This window comes from Lithobates pipiens, unplaced genomic scaffold (assembly GCF_037356315.1).
Source record: "Lithobates pipiens isolate NorthernLeopardFrog02 unplaced genomic scaffold, aLitPip1_a1.2 Scaffold_13, whole genome shotgun sequence".
NCBI lineage: Eukaryota > Metazoa > Chordata > Amphibia > Anura > Ranidae > Lithobates > Lithobates pipiens.
In genome coordinates this window covers 196376712-196391096 of record NW_027507718.1, presented here as the reverse complement: position 1 = coordinate 196391096, position 14385 = coordinate 196376712, and the positions used below count along the sequence as shown (strand labels likewise).

The 14385-nt window shown below is 40.6% G+C and overlaps 1 protein-coding gene across 1 annotated transcript in view; it reads right to left on the bottom strand.

Annotated features, from left to right (window-relative positions):
* Nucleotides 1-14385, bottom strand: part of FRAS1 (Fraser extracellular matrix complex subunit 1) — a 708831-nt gene that overhangs the window by 446383 nt on the left and 248063 nt on the right. The window contains exons 6-7 of the mRNA XM_077476089.1: nt 6837-6970; nt 3970-4053 (exon numbers count right to left, since the gene is read on the bottom strand). Coding sequence (XP_077332215.1) covers nt 3970-4053; nt 6837-6970 — 218 coding nt within the window. The remainder of the gene's footprint in view (nt 1-3969; nt 4054-6836; nt 6971-14385) is intronic.

Sequence of the window (14385 nt, the reverse complement as noted above, 5' to 3'; positions counted from 1 at the left end):
ACCCGCGGGAAGGCAGGGACGTACATGTACGCCCTTATGCCTGCCCGTGCCATTCTGTCGACGAACATCGTGGTGCGGCGGTCGGGAAGTGGTTAATTTTCTTTTTTAGGTTTTCTTTCCCATATGTTCACCTGGTGATCTGGCCAGTAAGTCTGTCATTTTTCAGAAGAACAAGCTCTCTTGTAGATGTAGCAGTTAGTGGAATGAGATAAACTGTTCACCACTGACAAGAGTGTTTACAGTGATCAGATTTTAAGAAAAAAAATGTTGAGCTAGAGCTGTGAGTTGGAGTTTGGCTTCTAAGGCGGGCCATAGACGAATCAAAATGACAGATGAAAGCTAAATTTAGATCCAGCTATGGGCAGGTTGGTTATACTGAAGTGCCTAAAAATGGAGAGCAACCGAACATGTACAGAGCAGGGTCAACGTGTACAGCCATTGCCAAAAGTTTAGAGAATGACACAAATATTAATTTTCACAAAATCAGCTGCCTCAGTTATTATGATGGCAATTTGCATAAATTCCAGAATGTTATGAAGAGTGTTCAGAGGAATTGCAATTGATTGCAAAGTCCCTCTTTGCCATGGAAATTAACTTAATCCCATCAAAAACATTTCCACTGCATTTGCGAAGAAGGCTTCAGGGCGCCCAAGAAAGTGCAGCAAGCACCAGGACTGTCTCCTACAATTGATTCAGCTACAGGATAGGGGCACCACCACATCAGAGCTTGCTTAGGAATGGCAGCAGGCAGGTGTGAGTGCATCTGGTGAAGACTTTTGGAGGATGATTTAGTGTGAAGAAGAGCAGCAAAGAAGCCCCTTCTCTCCAGAAAAAAACATCAGGGACAGACTGATATTCTGCAAAAGGTACATGGATTGGACTGCTGAAGACTGGGGTAAAGTCATTTTCTCTGATGAATCCCCTTTCCAATTGTTTGGGGCATGTGGAAAAAACTTTTCCGGAGAAGAAAAGGTGAGGGCTACCATCAATCCTGTGTCATGCCAACAGTACAGCATCCTGAGACCATTCATGTGTGGGGGTTGCTTCTCAGCCCAGGGAGTGGGCTCACTCACAATATTGTCTAAGAACACAGCCATGAATAAAGAACGGTAAAAAAGACCTCTGAGAGCAACTTCTCCCAACCATCCAAAAACAGTTTGGTGACTAACCATGCCTTTTCCGGCATGATGGAGCACCTTACCATAAGGCAAAGGTAAGTGATAAGTAAGTGGCTTGGGAAACAAAACATCAAACTTTTGGGTCCATGGCCAGGAAGCTGCCCAGACCTTAATCCCATTGAGAACTTGTGGGCAATCCTCAAGAGGCAGGTAAACACAGTAAAAACCTCACAAATTTGGACAAACTCCAAGCAATGATTATGCAAGTATGGGCTGCATCAGTCAGGATGTGGCCCAGAAGTTGATTGACAGCATGCCAGGGCGAATTGCAGAGGTCTTGAAAAAAGAAGGGTCAACACTGCAAACAGTGACGCTTTGCATAAACTTAATGTAATTGACAATACAAGCCTTTGACACTTTTGAAATGCTTGTAATTATACTTCAATTAATATTTGTGTCATTCTCAAAACTTTTGGTCATGGCTGTATTACAGGATTTTACACAGTATAGGCACTTATTTTTAATGTTTTACATAGCTATACCTGCAAAAGGGGTCAGCATGAAGTGATCTAGCAAGACTTAATTTTCTGACTAAAGTACCAATTTCAAGTGGAAATTCACCCCCCTCTGATTAATTATTGGAAGTTTTTAGAGGGGTGGGAGGATGGGGTATCTGGTTTTGCCCCCCCACTCCTCCTTCCCCCGCAACCTTCTGGGACACATCAAAGGTCCCAGAAGACTGCAGGACCATTCACAAAGTGCAGAGCGGCTCGCACATGTGCAGTGGGAGCCGGTTGTGAAGCAGCAAGGCTTCACTGCCAGTTTCCCTTACTTAAAGTGGGGTACCCCCTAAAAAAAAAAAATTAAAAGTCAGCAGCTACAAATACTGCAGCTGCTGGCTTTTAATAATCGGACACTTACCTGCCCCAGGGTCCAGCGATGCGGGGGAACGAAGCCCCCCCCTCGCTCCCCGCTCCGCTCGCGGCGCCGTCATGCATACTGTGGGCACCCGGCTGTGGCTTCACAGCCGGGCACCCACTGCGCATGCGCGAGCGGCGCAGGGCGCGTGATACGCCGTACAGTCACCTGGGACACATGACAGGTCCCAGGTGAATGTGCGGCGCGAGGGGAAGTGATGTCACCAGCCCGGGCAATAAAGAAGGCAGATTACGAGGGACCCCCTAGCAACCGGTATTTAGAGGTGAGTAAAAAAATTTTTTTTTGCCAATTATTATTTTTTTTTTTTTTACTAATTTTAAGCAGCTTTTATTTTTTTGGTGGCAACACCACTTTAAGATGCCGGGCCTGATCCCAAAGCTGATTGAAGAATAAGCTCAGGTGAAGACAATGCTGGATCGCTGGATAGGTAAGCATCCTTATAAAAAAAGTCAGCAGCTACAGTATTTGTAGCTGTTGACTTATTTTTTCTGGGAGAGACTGGAGCCCTCCTTAAGTGAACTTGTTCCTGTGCCCTGCATGGGTTCAGCTCTGATCAGTTTAACTGATATCATTATTGGCCCGGGAACATAGGAGCACACATTTTAGTTCACACCTTTTGGTACTAAAATTTTGATTGGGATCCTGTATCTAAAAGCCAATGTAACTCAATTTTCTAGTTCTGGTCACAATATACAGTTGTGTTCATAAGTTTACATACCCAGGCAGAATTTTTCTTTCACTCATGGTTAGTGTTTGGCTGAAGCCATTTATTATTAATCAACCGTGTTTACCCTTTTAAAATCATAATCACAACAGAAACTATCCAAATGACCCTGATCAAAAGTTTACATACCCCAGTTCTTAATACCATGTATTGCCCCCTTTAACATCAATGACAGCATTGTCATACTGGAATGTCCAAGTGCGTCATATGCGCAGCTTCCTGGCTGATAAATGCAAATGTTCCTCCAGTATTTTTTGATAACATACTGCATTCACCTTGCCATCAATTTTGACCAAATTTCCTGTGCATTTGAAGCTCACACATCCCCAAAAAATCAATGATCCACCTCCGTGTTTCACAGTAGGAATGGTGTACCTTTCATCATAGGTCTTGTTGACTGTTCTCCAAATGTAATGTTTATGGTTGTGGCCAAAAAGCTCAATTTTGGTCCCATCACTCCAAATGACTTTGTGCCAGAAGGTTTGAGGCTTGTGTCTGCGCTGTTTGGCGTATTGTAAGCGGGATACTTTGTGGCATTTGCATAGTAATGGCTTTCTTCTGGCAACTCGACCATGCAGCCCATCTTTCTTCAAGTGAAACAGCCACACCACATTTTTTCAGAGAGTCTTGTATTTCCCCTGAAGTTATTTGAGGGTTTTTCTTTGCATCCCAAACAATTTTCCTGGCAGTTGTGGCTGAAATTTTAGTTGGTCTACCTGACCGTGGTTTGGTTTCAACAGAGCCTCTCATTTTCCACTTCTCGATTAGAGATTAAACATTGTTGATTGGAAATCTCAATTCCTTGGGTATCTTTTTATATCCCTTTCCTGTTTTATACAGTTTAAAATACCTTTTCCCACAGATCCTTTGACAATTCTTTTGCTTTCCCCATGACTCAGAATCCAAAAACGTCATTGCAGCACTGGATGAAAGATGCAAGGGTCTGTCAGGAATCCAGAAACTCACTGACCTTTTATACACACACACTAATTACAAGCAAACAGATCACAGGTGAGGATGGTTACCTTTAATAGCCATTCAAATCCCTTTGTCAGCTAAAACCTGCTTAAAACCAGCTGTCAACAGCCATATTTTCTCCATTACTCTTGTTTCACGATTAAACAGACTTAGAACATTCAGAAGATATGAGTCAGGGAGAAGTTTTACTACAATGAACTCAGAAATTACCTCATATATCTTTCCAGCTACAGTGCAAGACTTCGGAAGGCACTCGGGACAACACTTTCCAGGAACAACAGCCAAAATTTCATCCTAAAAATATAATTATATGTTTTACCTTTCAGCTACAGAAAGGAAGAGATGTAGACAAAAACACTTTTTCAATCAGCAACTGACTATCAGGCTTGTGTAGACAGGTCTAGAGTGACATACTTCTTTTTACTACACACACACGATGGGAGGCCCAGCAAATTCCAAGCACCTCCTGTAATCCATATCACCTTCTAACAGCTTTTTACAAAACAAAGGTCTCTCAGTATCACTAAGCCACTAGGTGAAATGGCAAAATAAATAATCATATTGTACATAAATATAAATATATATATATATATATATATATATATATATATATTTACTGGAACTGAGATTTAGGGTTAAAAGGAAATTACATTTTTAAACTCTCTAAGTCGGACTTTGGAAGCAGACTGGAACAACAATATATTATCTTAAAAAATTGCATTTTATTAAACATAGATACATAAGAAAAAACATTATAAAATTATAAAAAAAAGTATCGTCCATTGATGGCCAACGCAATGGCCAGAAGAGACTGACATTACATATACCCAAAGAAAGAAATGATGATTCAACAGTATGGCATCGAAAACATGTGTGAGCCCCTGTGCGACAATGTGTTTTAGAACAGGTCTCACTGATCCGGGCATACGCCACTGTCTACACAGGACTCTCCCTAGATGGACATCATAACACCAGAATAACCAAGGCCAGGATTTAAAATTGGAAATATATACCAAAAGGTGGTTCAACCTCTAGGGGCAAAATAAAAGCTTGTATGATACCCTTATCAGACAAAAATATTCCCTGTATTACAGTCAGTAGTCACATTCACATCAAATAATGAGCATAGCCCTTCAAGAACTTTACAGTTGTATGAAGACTATCTACTTCACAGCTATAACCGCATAATTCCACATGTGGGCAGCACCTGTAATATGTACCTATGTATCTTCCCCTGAAGCTGTGACTGCATAAGCTGTGAAAGCTGTGACTGCGTGGGGGCGGTGGGAATAGGTCAACACCTATAACGTGTGCCTGTATATGTTCCCCCAAAACGCGTTGACGCTCAGGGGCTGTTTCCGTTGCCATACAGTTGAAACATCATTTCTTTCTTTGGGTATATAAAACATCTGTCTCTTGTGTGGCCATCAATGGAGGATACCTTTTTATAATTTCATACAGTTTTTTCTTATGTATCTATGTTTAATAAAATCCATTTTTTTTCCAAAATTTGACCTAGAGGGTTTCTTTTTATTTTCCAATGAATTTTACGGATGTGGCACATGAGTGATTCACTTTAAAGTATTAAAATTATTTTTAATTTACATCAGGTCATTCATTTAAAAATATTAGTCAACCCAAACATATAATTTGCTTACATCTCAGACTGTGTCTTTCAAAACATAAAGAAAAATACAACAGGAAGTGTAACACCTCTTTTGTATTAAATGTGGCTTGCGGAAATGGGCAGACCTGTATTTAACAGACTTCTCAAGTGACAATTCATTTTATTGGCATCTACCCGACTTATATATTAAATATGGATAGATTATGGATTCACGCTGAAGAGTCCCATAGGTTTTAAAAGATAATATTTTCATTTTGTTTTTCTTTTTTCAGCAAGGTGAAAAAAACAATAAAATGCATTAGTGTGAAAGGACCCTAATCCTTTTAGCCTTAGTTGACACCAGAGTGGCTTTGAAATGGCACTACTTCAACACGATTTCAAAACCACAGTTTGCTGCAATTTGCATCTCAGATTTCACTGCAGCTTGCAAATTTATTTAACAGAAGACTATGGAAGTCGCAATGAAATCCCCAAAAAAGTAGTGTAGGAATGGAATGATTCCATTGCTGGAAATGGGGTGCGACTTGTCATGCGATTTGAACTGCCAAATCGCATGACAAATCGGACCACTGTGAACCAGGGTTTAAATTCAATTTGATTTAAATACATTCCAGAGGGATGGAGTAAACACTAAAATGATCAGCTGTAGCCAGCTATCCTATACCTAAATTATCTGCATAAATTATAAGCCACGCTGGTAGCAAACACTAATCCTCCAATGGGTGGGTCTGTGTGTGTCTATGTTTGTACTTCAATATGTCAGTAAATACATGCTCACTTATTCCATTGGAATGCATGCAAATTGTGAAAATTTGAAATATCACTGTATTTTTTTTTTTTATTGGATGCTTGAAGTTTTGGGGCCTATCTGTGCAACAAGTAACATACAAAAACATTACATTTTTCCTTTCACTCCTAACAACAGCAAAAAGAATAAGAGGAAAGCAAGGCATTAGGCTGGGTTCACACCGGAACAGGAGTCTGAATTGTCTCCATTCACCATTTTAGGTGCTATTTCAGCCTGAATTTTGGGCTGAATTCGGACCTAAAATGGACCAAAAGACGCACAGGGCTTCTGTGCAATTAGCACCAGAGCAGCCGCAGATGTGTGTGAATCGGCTCCATAAAGAGCCGGTCACAATCTCCTGCTATGCGAATTGGATGTGGTAAACAACATCCAATTAGCAGAAGTGTGAACCCAGCCTTAAGCAGCATATTTCTAAAACATTACATTTGAGATGTGACTAAAAATACCTTCATCCTGATTTTCATCTCATCATTTAAAGAATATTGAGTAATTCCCTATAAGTGCTATGTAGCTTATTGGTTACTTATTTGCTTTATTTGTCATTTACTTATTATTTGCTATATAACATTTTGTTTTAAGCACCTGGCCACTCATCATAAACACACAAAAATCACTCAAGATTAAAAGCTTAATGGTATTTACCTTATCACACAGCATGGGGAGACAGTCTGCTGTGAAGCACTGAGTCACCCCACTCTTGCAGGTACATTTAGAACACTGACTCAACTTCCATTCTTCTCCATCTTTCATCACATGACCATTAAGAGAGCACGATTCTGCAATACAAAGAGACAAAGACCTAACTATGGCTGTACAGGGACTGCAGCAGTCATCCATCTTCTCAGTCCTACCCAATAGCAAGCATAAACGATATGGGGCTTTTTCAGAGTTTAGGAAAAATCTGAATTCCCATTTCTATATCATCAAATAGCTTTTAATTCAGAATTAAGGATAATAATACACTGCAGGCTTACAAATGTGTAATTTCTTTTAACAGCTACCTTTAAAAATGAAATACCAAGATACCTTTATCAACCCTCACATTTTCCACTCGCCTACTTGCACTTTGAGAGTGGAAAATGATGGCTGGCGAGCATAGACCCCCTGGGAGCAGGGGGGTGAGCACCACTGGCAGGTGGGGTTGAATGGGAGCCATTCTCTCAGTGATCACCAAAGGAAAGAGAGAAGAGGATTGCCGGCTGGATCATCAGAGAGCAAGGAACATCACTGTAAGAGCTTTCATTTGAATTGCTGAGTGTTCCCATGCGCTCTCACCATCACATACAGCCCCGCCTCCTGGCCCGAGGTACTTAGACAAAACACTGTCCAATATCGGGAAGTGTGATGTATATCAAAGTACCCGGGCCAGGAGGCGGTGAAGCAACATTAATGGACACAAGTAGGCTGCTTTGTTGGGCACAGGTGAAGCGGCATTGATGGACACAGGTAGGCTGCATTGTTTGGCACAGGTGAGGCAGCACTGATGGGCAGAGGTGAGGCTGTGCTGATGAGCACAGGCGAGGCTGCGCTGATGAACACAGCCGAGGCTGCGCTAATGAACACAGGCGAGGCTGCATTTATTAGGACAGGCGAGGCTGCATTTATTAGGACAGGTGAGGCTTCACTGATTAACACAAGCAAGGCTGCACTGATGAGCACAGATGAAGCTGTACTGATAAAGTTATTGTTAATATTTATTTTTATAACTTAAAGCAGTGTTTCAGCTGAAATTTTTTTTTTTAAAGTCAGCAGCTAAAAAAAGTAGCTGCTGACTTTTAATAAGTGTCAGAAACCATGAAACAGACTGAGACAGAATTACAAACAAACCACACTTGTTTATTAATAAAAATAAAAAGGTAAATAGAAAAAAGCGTAGTCAAGCATAGCCAGAGTCCAGTAGCCAGATCGGGTAGTCAGCCAGTCCAAAGTTCATTAACCAGATCGGGTAATCAGCCAGGCCAGAAGTCAGGGATCCAAGGAGAGCAACTGCAAGCAGGATAAGAAGCCAGGAGGGATGTCAGCAAGCCAGCCTTGAAACAAACAGCAGGAGATGGTTCCTTGTGATGTGACCAACGCGAAGGCAAAGGAAAAAGTGAACTGGAAGGCTTTAAATAGGCAGCTCAGAGGAGCATCATCAGGAACAGCTGGTAACTGTGGAAAGAGAAGAGAGCTGGCAATTAGCTGACAGCTGAGCGGCCAGCCCAGAGGAGGAAGGGCTAAGCCAGCCCTGACAATAAGGAGACTTACCTTTACAGGGCGATGTCCGCCGCTGAGGTCGACATGTCCCTCAGCTCTCGGGTCCCAGCGCTGACATCCTCACTAAGGGAAACAGGCAGTGGAGCCTTGCGGCTTCACTGGACGTTTCCTACCGCGCATGCGTGAGTCGCGTGGCGTTTGGTGAATGGGACGCGCTGTGTTAGGGAACACACAGTTCCCAGAACACAGCGCGCCCCATTACCCAGAAGACAATTTGACGAGGAGAGAAGACGAAGACCACCGAGGAACAGGAAGAAGGCAGATTAGGAAGACTGCCTAGCAACAGGGATTTCTGATCAAGGTAAAAACATTTATTTTATTTTTTTTAACAATATTAATGATCTTTTTTTTTTAGGGTGGCCCTCCACTTTAATTCTGCATAAAACATTAAGTGTCATTTTATGATATCATTTATGAGGGCGTGTTTAGGGGCAGAATTAGAAGCCTTTATAAAAGATTATATTATTATTATTATTATACTGTATTTATATAGCACCACCAATATGAGCAGCCTTTTACGTTAGGGCAAACAGTAGTTATAATGTTGTTCAATACAGGAGGAATCAGAGGGCCGTGCTTGTTAGAGTTTACAATCTAAAAGAGAGGGTCAAGAGATACAAAAGGTAATAACTGTGGCTTGTGAGCTGATAAAGAAAATAAAAATACAGTTATTAGGTGGAGGCAGTATAGGCTTCTTTAAAGAGATTCATTTTAAGGGATCGCCTAAAAGTGGATAGAGTAGGAGATAGTCGGACAGAATGGGGTAGGGAATGCCAAAGGATGGGAGAGGCTCATGAGAAGTCCTGGAGGCTAGTATGGGAGGAGGTGATGAGGGAGCTAGAGCGCAGGAGGTCTTGGGAGGAACGAAGGAATGAAGAGAACGATTAGGTTGGTATTTTGAGACTAGGTTAGTGATGTAGCTGGGGGCCAAGTTGTGGATGGCTTTGTAAGTTAATGTTAGTATTTTTGAATATAATTTGTTGGGTGAGTGTCAGCCAATGGAGGGATTGGCAAAGAGGGTTGCAGACTCTGATCTATTTGTAAGGGGGATTAGTGCTGCAGCAGCATTTATGATGAACTGAATAGGGGATAGCCTATTTAAAGGTAAGCCAATGAGAAGGGAGTTGCAGTAGTCGAGGCGAGAGATAACCATGGAGTAAATTAGGATCTTTGTAGTTTCATTGCTTAGAAAGGGGGCGTATTTTGGAGATGTTGCAGAGGTTAAGGCAGAAAGCTTTGGAAAGTGGTTGGATGTGGGACTGAAAGGAGAGTTCAGAGTCCAGGGTAACACCTTGCACCCTGGCATGCTGGGATAAGTTGACGATTGTGCCATTGCTCTTGACAGAGAAGTCAGGGGAAGGAGCACGCTATAAACATATAAATGACCTTAAAGTGAAAAGTAGTTAGTTCAAGGTCACCTCAGAAAAAAATCTTACTGTTCTCCTTTATGTACGCTGCTCACAATGGCCTTGTTATCTTAAGGGAAATGTTGAAATGGGTTTCTATGACAAGCAACATAATTTCCCATCTTGCAAACTCATAATTCAGAACCTGAGTAGTTATAATGGAGCAGGTAACTTAAAAAGCTGATTTACTGTTCTTCTAAAGTCTACCACAGTCAAATAAAATAATGCAGCAGTAATGGTCGGATCCCCAACCTCATGGGCCAGGGACAGTTGCACCCTCTAATGCCAATCTATTTAAACCCATGTAACATGCATACCATACATTATCAAATTAATCCAAATGTAACCTTATGTCCAATCACTTGTTCCCCAATGGAGCAGTCAACCAGCATCCATATTTGGCAACAGTAATTTCATGTCTATGGGTAGGTTAAAATATTGCTTGTTAAATGTAAAGCAAATCAATCCCAGTTTACACTCTGCTGCACTGGATTTAATTTGCTTTTATTAGTTAAGGGCATGTAACACTGTGACCAATTAGTGCCAATTCAAATAATGCACCCCAGATACATTGTATAGCAAATTAAGGTTTCATTAAAGAACACTTGAAATAATGCACACTAGACCCCTTCTATTGAATACAGTCTTTTTATGCCGATAGTAAATGTCAGTAAAGGCATCACGCTAAATGTACTTAATTGGATTCACAGTCTTGTTTGAACAATTGGGTTTTTTCCCATGTCCCTAATTAGATAGCGCTGTCAAATATCTTGCTGACAGGACCAGATAAGCACGGTGAAATTATAAAATTGAACAAAAAGAAAACATTTTAATTAGAGATTCTTACTTAGTTTTCCTTGGACAGAAAAGGAACCAGGTTTAAATACAGACCTCACTACCTTACATTGCAATACTTACAGCTTGATAGTAAATAAAGGTAAAATTTATACTGGCAGTTGTGTCACTTACAGATTTAATTCAAAGGAATGATGTGACTACTTCACTTGGATATGATTTAACATCACCAAATTATGTGGAGTGCTCAGAAAAGGCAGTCAGCAGAATTTTAAACTATGTACTTTCACCCATGGGATGTTTTTTTTTTTGACTCTATAAACATTCAAATTGTTTTTATTGCAGTCTGTACTCTATCCTGTTCTCCTAGTAATGTCTGTAAATATAAAGCAATGATACTCAATTTCACATTGGATCAACAAAGTTATGGGAAAAAACTGACATATATTTCCTGATACTGTGTATATGCAAAATTAAAAATGCACTAGTTGAAAAAAACAGCAAGCCCTTAGGTGTGTATGAAAATCACACTTTAAATGAAATCTCAATTGCAAGCAATAAGCTTATTTAACATTCTAATGGAGCAAAAACTACAACTTGGTTAATAGCTTATATAAATGAAAATCACCTGTGGCTATAAAATTCCCAAGCGTTGGAACTTATTACACTCACTAACTTTTTTCTAAGTTCTTTTCTAAAGTGAGTTACTGGGGTGGGTCAGCACATACTGTAGCAGATAGTGGAACTACCTACAGATGTTTAAGTCAGTTGCCTATCGGGTAGTTTTACCACCTTACTGCCCAGGCCAATTTTCAGTATTCAGCTTTGTCACACTTTGAATGACAATTGCAAGGTCATTCAACACTGTACCCAAAATGTATATACCTTCTTTCCACGCAAATAGAGCTTTCTTTTGGTGATACTTAATCACCACTGGGTTTTTCTACTTTTTGCTAAATAAATGAATAATGAGAGAAAATTAACAAAAAAAAAAAACTTTTCAGTGTTTGTTATAACATTTTTCAAAAAGGTAATTTTTCTCCTCCACTGATGTGCGCTGATGAGGCTTCACTAATGGGCACTGGTGGGCTACACTGATGGGCACTGATGAGGCAGCACTGATGGGCATTGATAGGCAGCACTGATGAGGAGGCATTGGTGGGCACTGATGAGGCTGGTCTGGTGGGCAGCACTGATGGGGACCGATAGATGGCACGGGTAGGTGGAACAGGAAAGAAGTGACGATAATCGTCTGCTTTTTAAATCCGTGATCAGCTGTTATTGGACACAGCTGATCACATGGTAAAGAGCTGCTGATTGTCTCTTTACCTCAATCTGTGATCGGCTGTGTCCTCCGGACTCTGCTATCACAAATCGTCCTGCCCGCACCCAGCATCATATAACGGCACCCGGGAACTAGCCGGCCGTGTTGTAGCCATCAATCGGTTATAGCGTGGTTGCCTAGGGTTAAAGGGTCTGGGGTTATGACCAGTTGTGTAATAATGCTGGTTAACCACTTTCAGACCGCCGCATGCCGATATACGTCCTAAATTTGAAGGGAAATCTTTTGAGGGAAATCTTTGAGGGAAATCTTTGAGGGAAATCTTTGTTATGGCAGCAGCTAGGTGCTATAACCCCAGTATCCTCTTCTTCGGCCGGCGTCCGGTTTCCAATAATAGTGGTCACTGAGGCGGATTCGCCACGAGATCACTTTTATTGGTAGCGGGAGAGGGCCCCCCCTCCTGCTGCGCTCCGGTGCCCTCCGCCGCTTACCGGAGCCAATTGGTGGCGCCGGAAGGGGAAGATAGCCCCCACCCATCTCCATACCATTGCAGGGCAAAAGGGACGTCAAAAAGTCACTTCTGCCCATACCTAAGGGCCATTTTATTTTTATTTTTTTCAAATGACAAGAAAAAAAATTATTAAATTTTAGTGTAAATATGAGAGCTGAGGTCTTTTTGACCCCAGATCTCATATTAAAGAGATCCTGTCATGCTTTTTTCTATTACAAATGATATTTACATTTCTTTTAATAGGAATAAAAGTGAATTATATGTGTAAAAATAAAAAATAAAAGGTAAAATAAATAAGATTATTTTTTTTTTTTTAAAGAAAGTATTGCAACTACCACCATTTTATTCTCTAGGGTGTTAGGGGAAAACATGTATAATGTTTGGGGGTTCTAGAAAAAAAAAAACTGTTTTTAACTTGTAAACAAATCTCAGAAAGAGGCTTGGTCCTTAAGTAGTTAAAAAATGCACATATCCTAATAAACAATGCTGCCATATAGGGGTTGATGTGCAAAATCTGGTGTAGCTGTGCATGGCAGCCAAACAGCTTCTAACTTCAGCTTGTTCAGTTAAGCTTTGACAAAATAAACTGGAAGCTGATTTCTATGCAGAGCTGCACCAGATTTTGAACGTTCCAGTTTTGGTAAATCAGCACCATAGTGATGAATGGCACAGCTAAATAAGCACTGTCTTGCACTAAATAGGTTAGGGATTCTAATGACTAGAATAATGAATGGGTGGATTAGATCATGTATGATATTGTGATAAAAACTGATCTAAAAATGAAATACAAAAAATGTAATGAATCACATTGGCACTTTGGGCAATTCATGTGATCTCAAGCTAACAAAGATGAACAAATATTAACAAATAATAATTGTCAAAAGGCATGAATTAATGTGTAGACTACATGCTTTGCACTGCTAGGCTTTATTAGATCATACCAATAGAGATGCTACGCAAATTGAAATACAATGCTACCTTCCAACCTAGAAACACACCATCAATGCAAGCGTATGTCTAAAAGATAGATGTTGTACGACTACTGTCTGTGTTAAAGTGCATGATAGATGTGTGTGAAGAAATAGCCTTCGGTGACAGTGTACAACCCTATTAATATTGTAAAGGATTTCGTGGAAAGGATTAACAGCTTTAAGTTTCTGATAACATTAAGTAGTCAACCAATGTAGAAGTCTTTGTGCAGAAGGCATTACAACACCTTTATTACCTTAGTAGACTAAGGAAAGCTGGGATGTCATATGCAACCCTGACTAGCTTCTAAAGATGTGTTAGAGTCCATTCTTACTGGATATTTTTCATCCTTGTATGGCAACAGGTCATAACAGGATCACAGAGCATTGCAATGGGTTGAGAAAATGGCATAGAGAATTACCAGCATATGGTTTGTGGCAGTTCTGGATATTTACATGTTCCCTTAAAAAAGCAGACAGCATTTTAAAGGCATATACTGTGCATGCACCAAATATTGCTATAATATAAAAAAAAATTGCATTTACTAAATGTTTGCATTGAGAACTGCAAAGCCCCACAACTGTGATTAGTGCATTGTAGGTTCAATACACCAGCTCTTGTAAGCTTTCTCCAGTCTCTGGTTCATACAGAGGTATGAGCCTTCTGTTATGGGGCTCCAGCCTAGCCAACGCCCATATGTACAGGTCACAGCCCTGTCACTCTGCCACTGCCAGAATGCACCTGGAACACAAAAACAAGCAACTGGCTCCATATGGGACTTGTAGTCATTCAATTTTAGTAATCCCAATCTTGGATGATACTTGGCGCTAAATTTAAAAAGGAACAGAACTAGGGATCAAGAAGCGTCTTGTGATTCTGGTAGGAGGATGGCAGTTTGTTTTTGGGGATGGTGTATGTGACCATGGTTCAGATTACAACCTGAATGGGGTGTAACATGGAACATGGTACAAA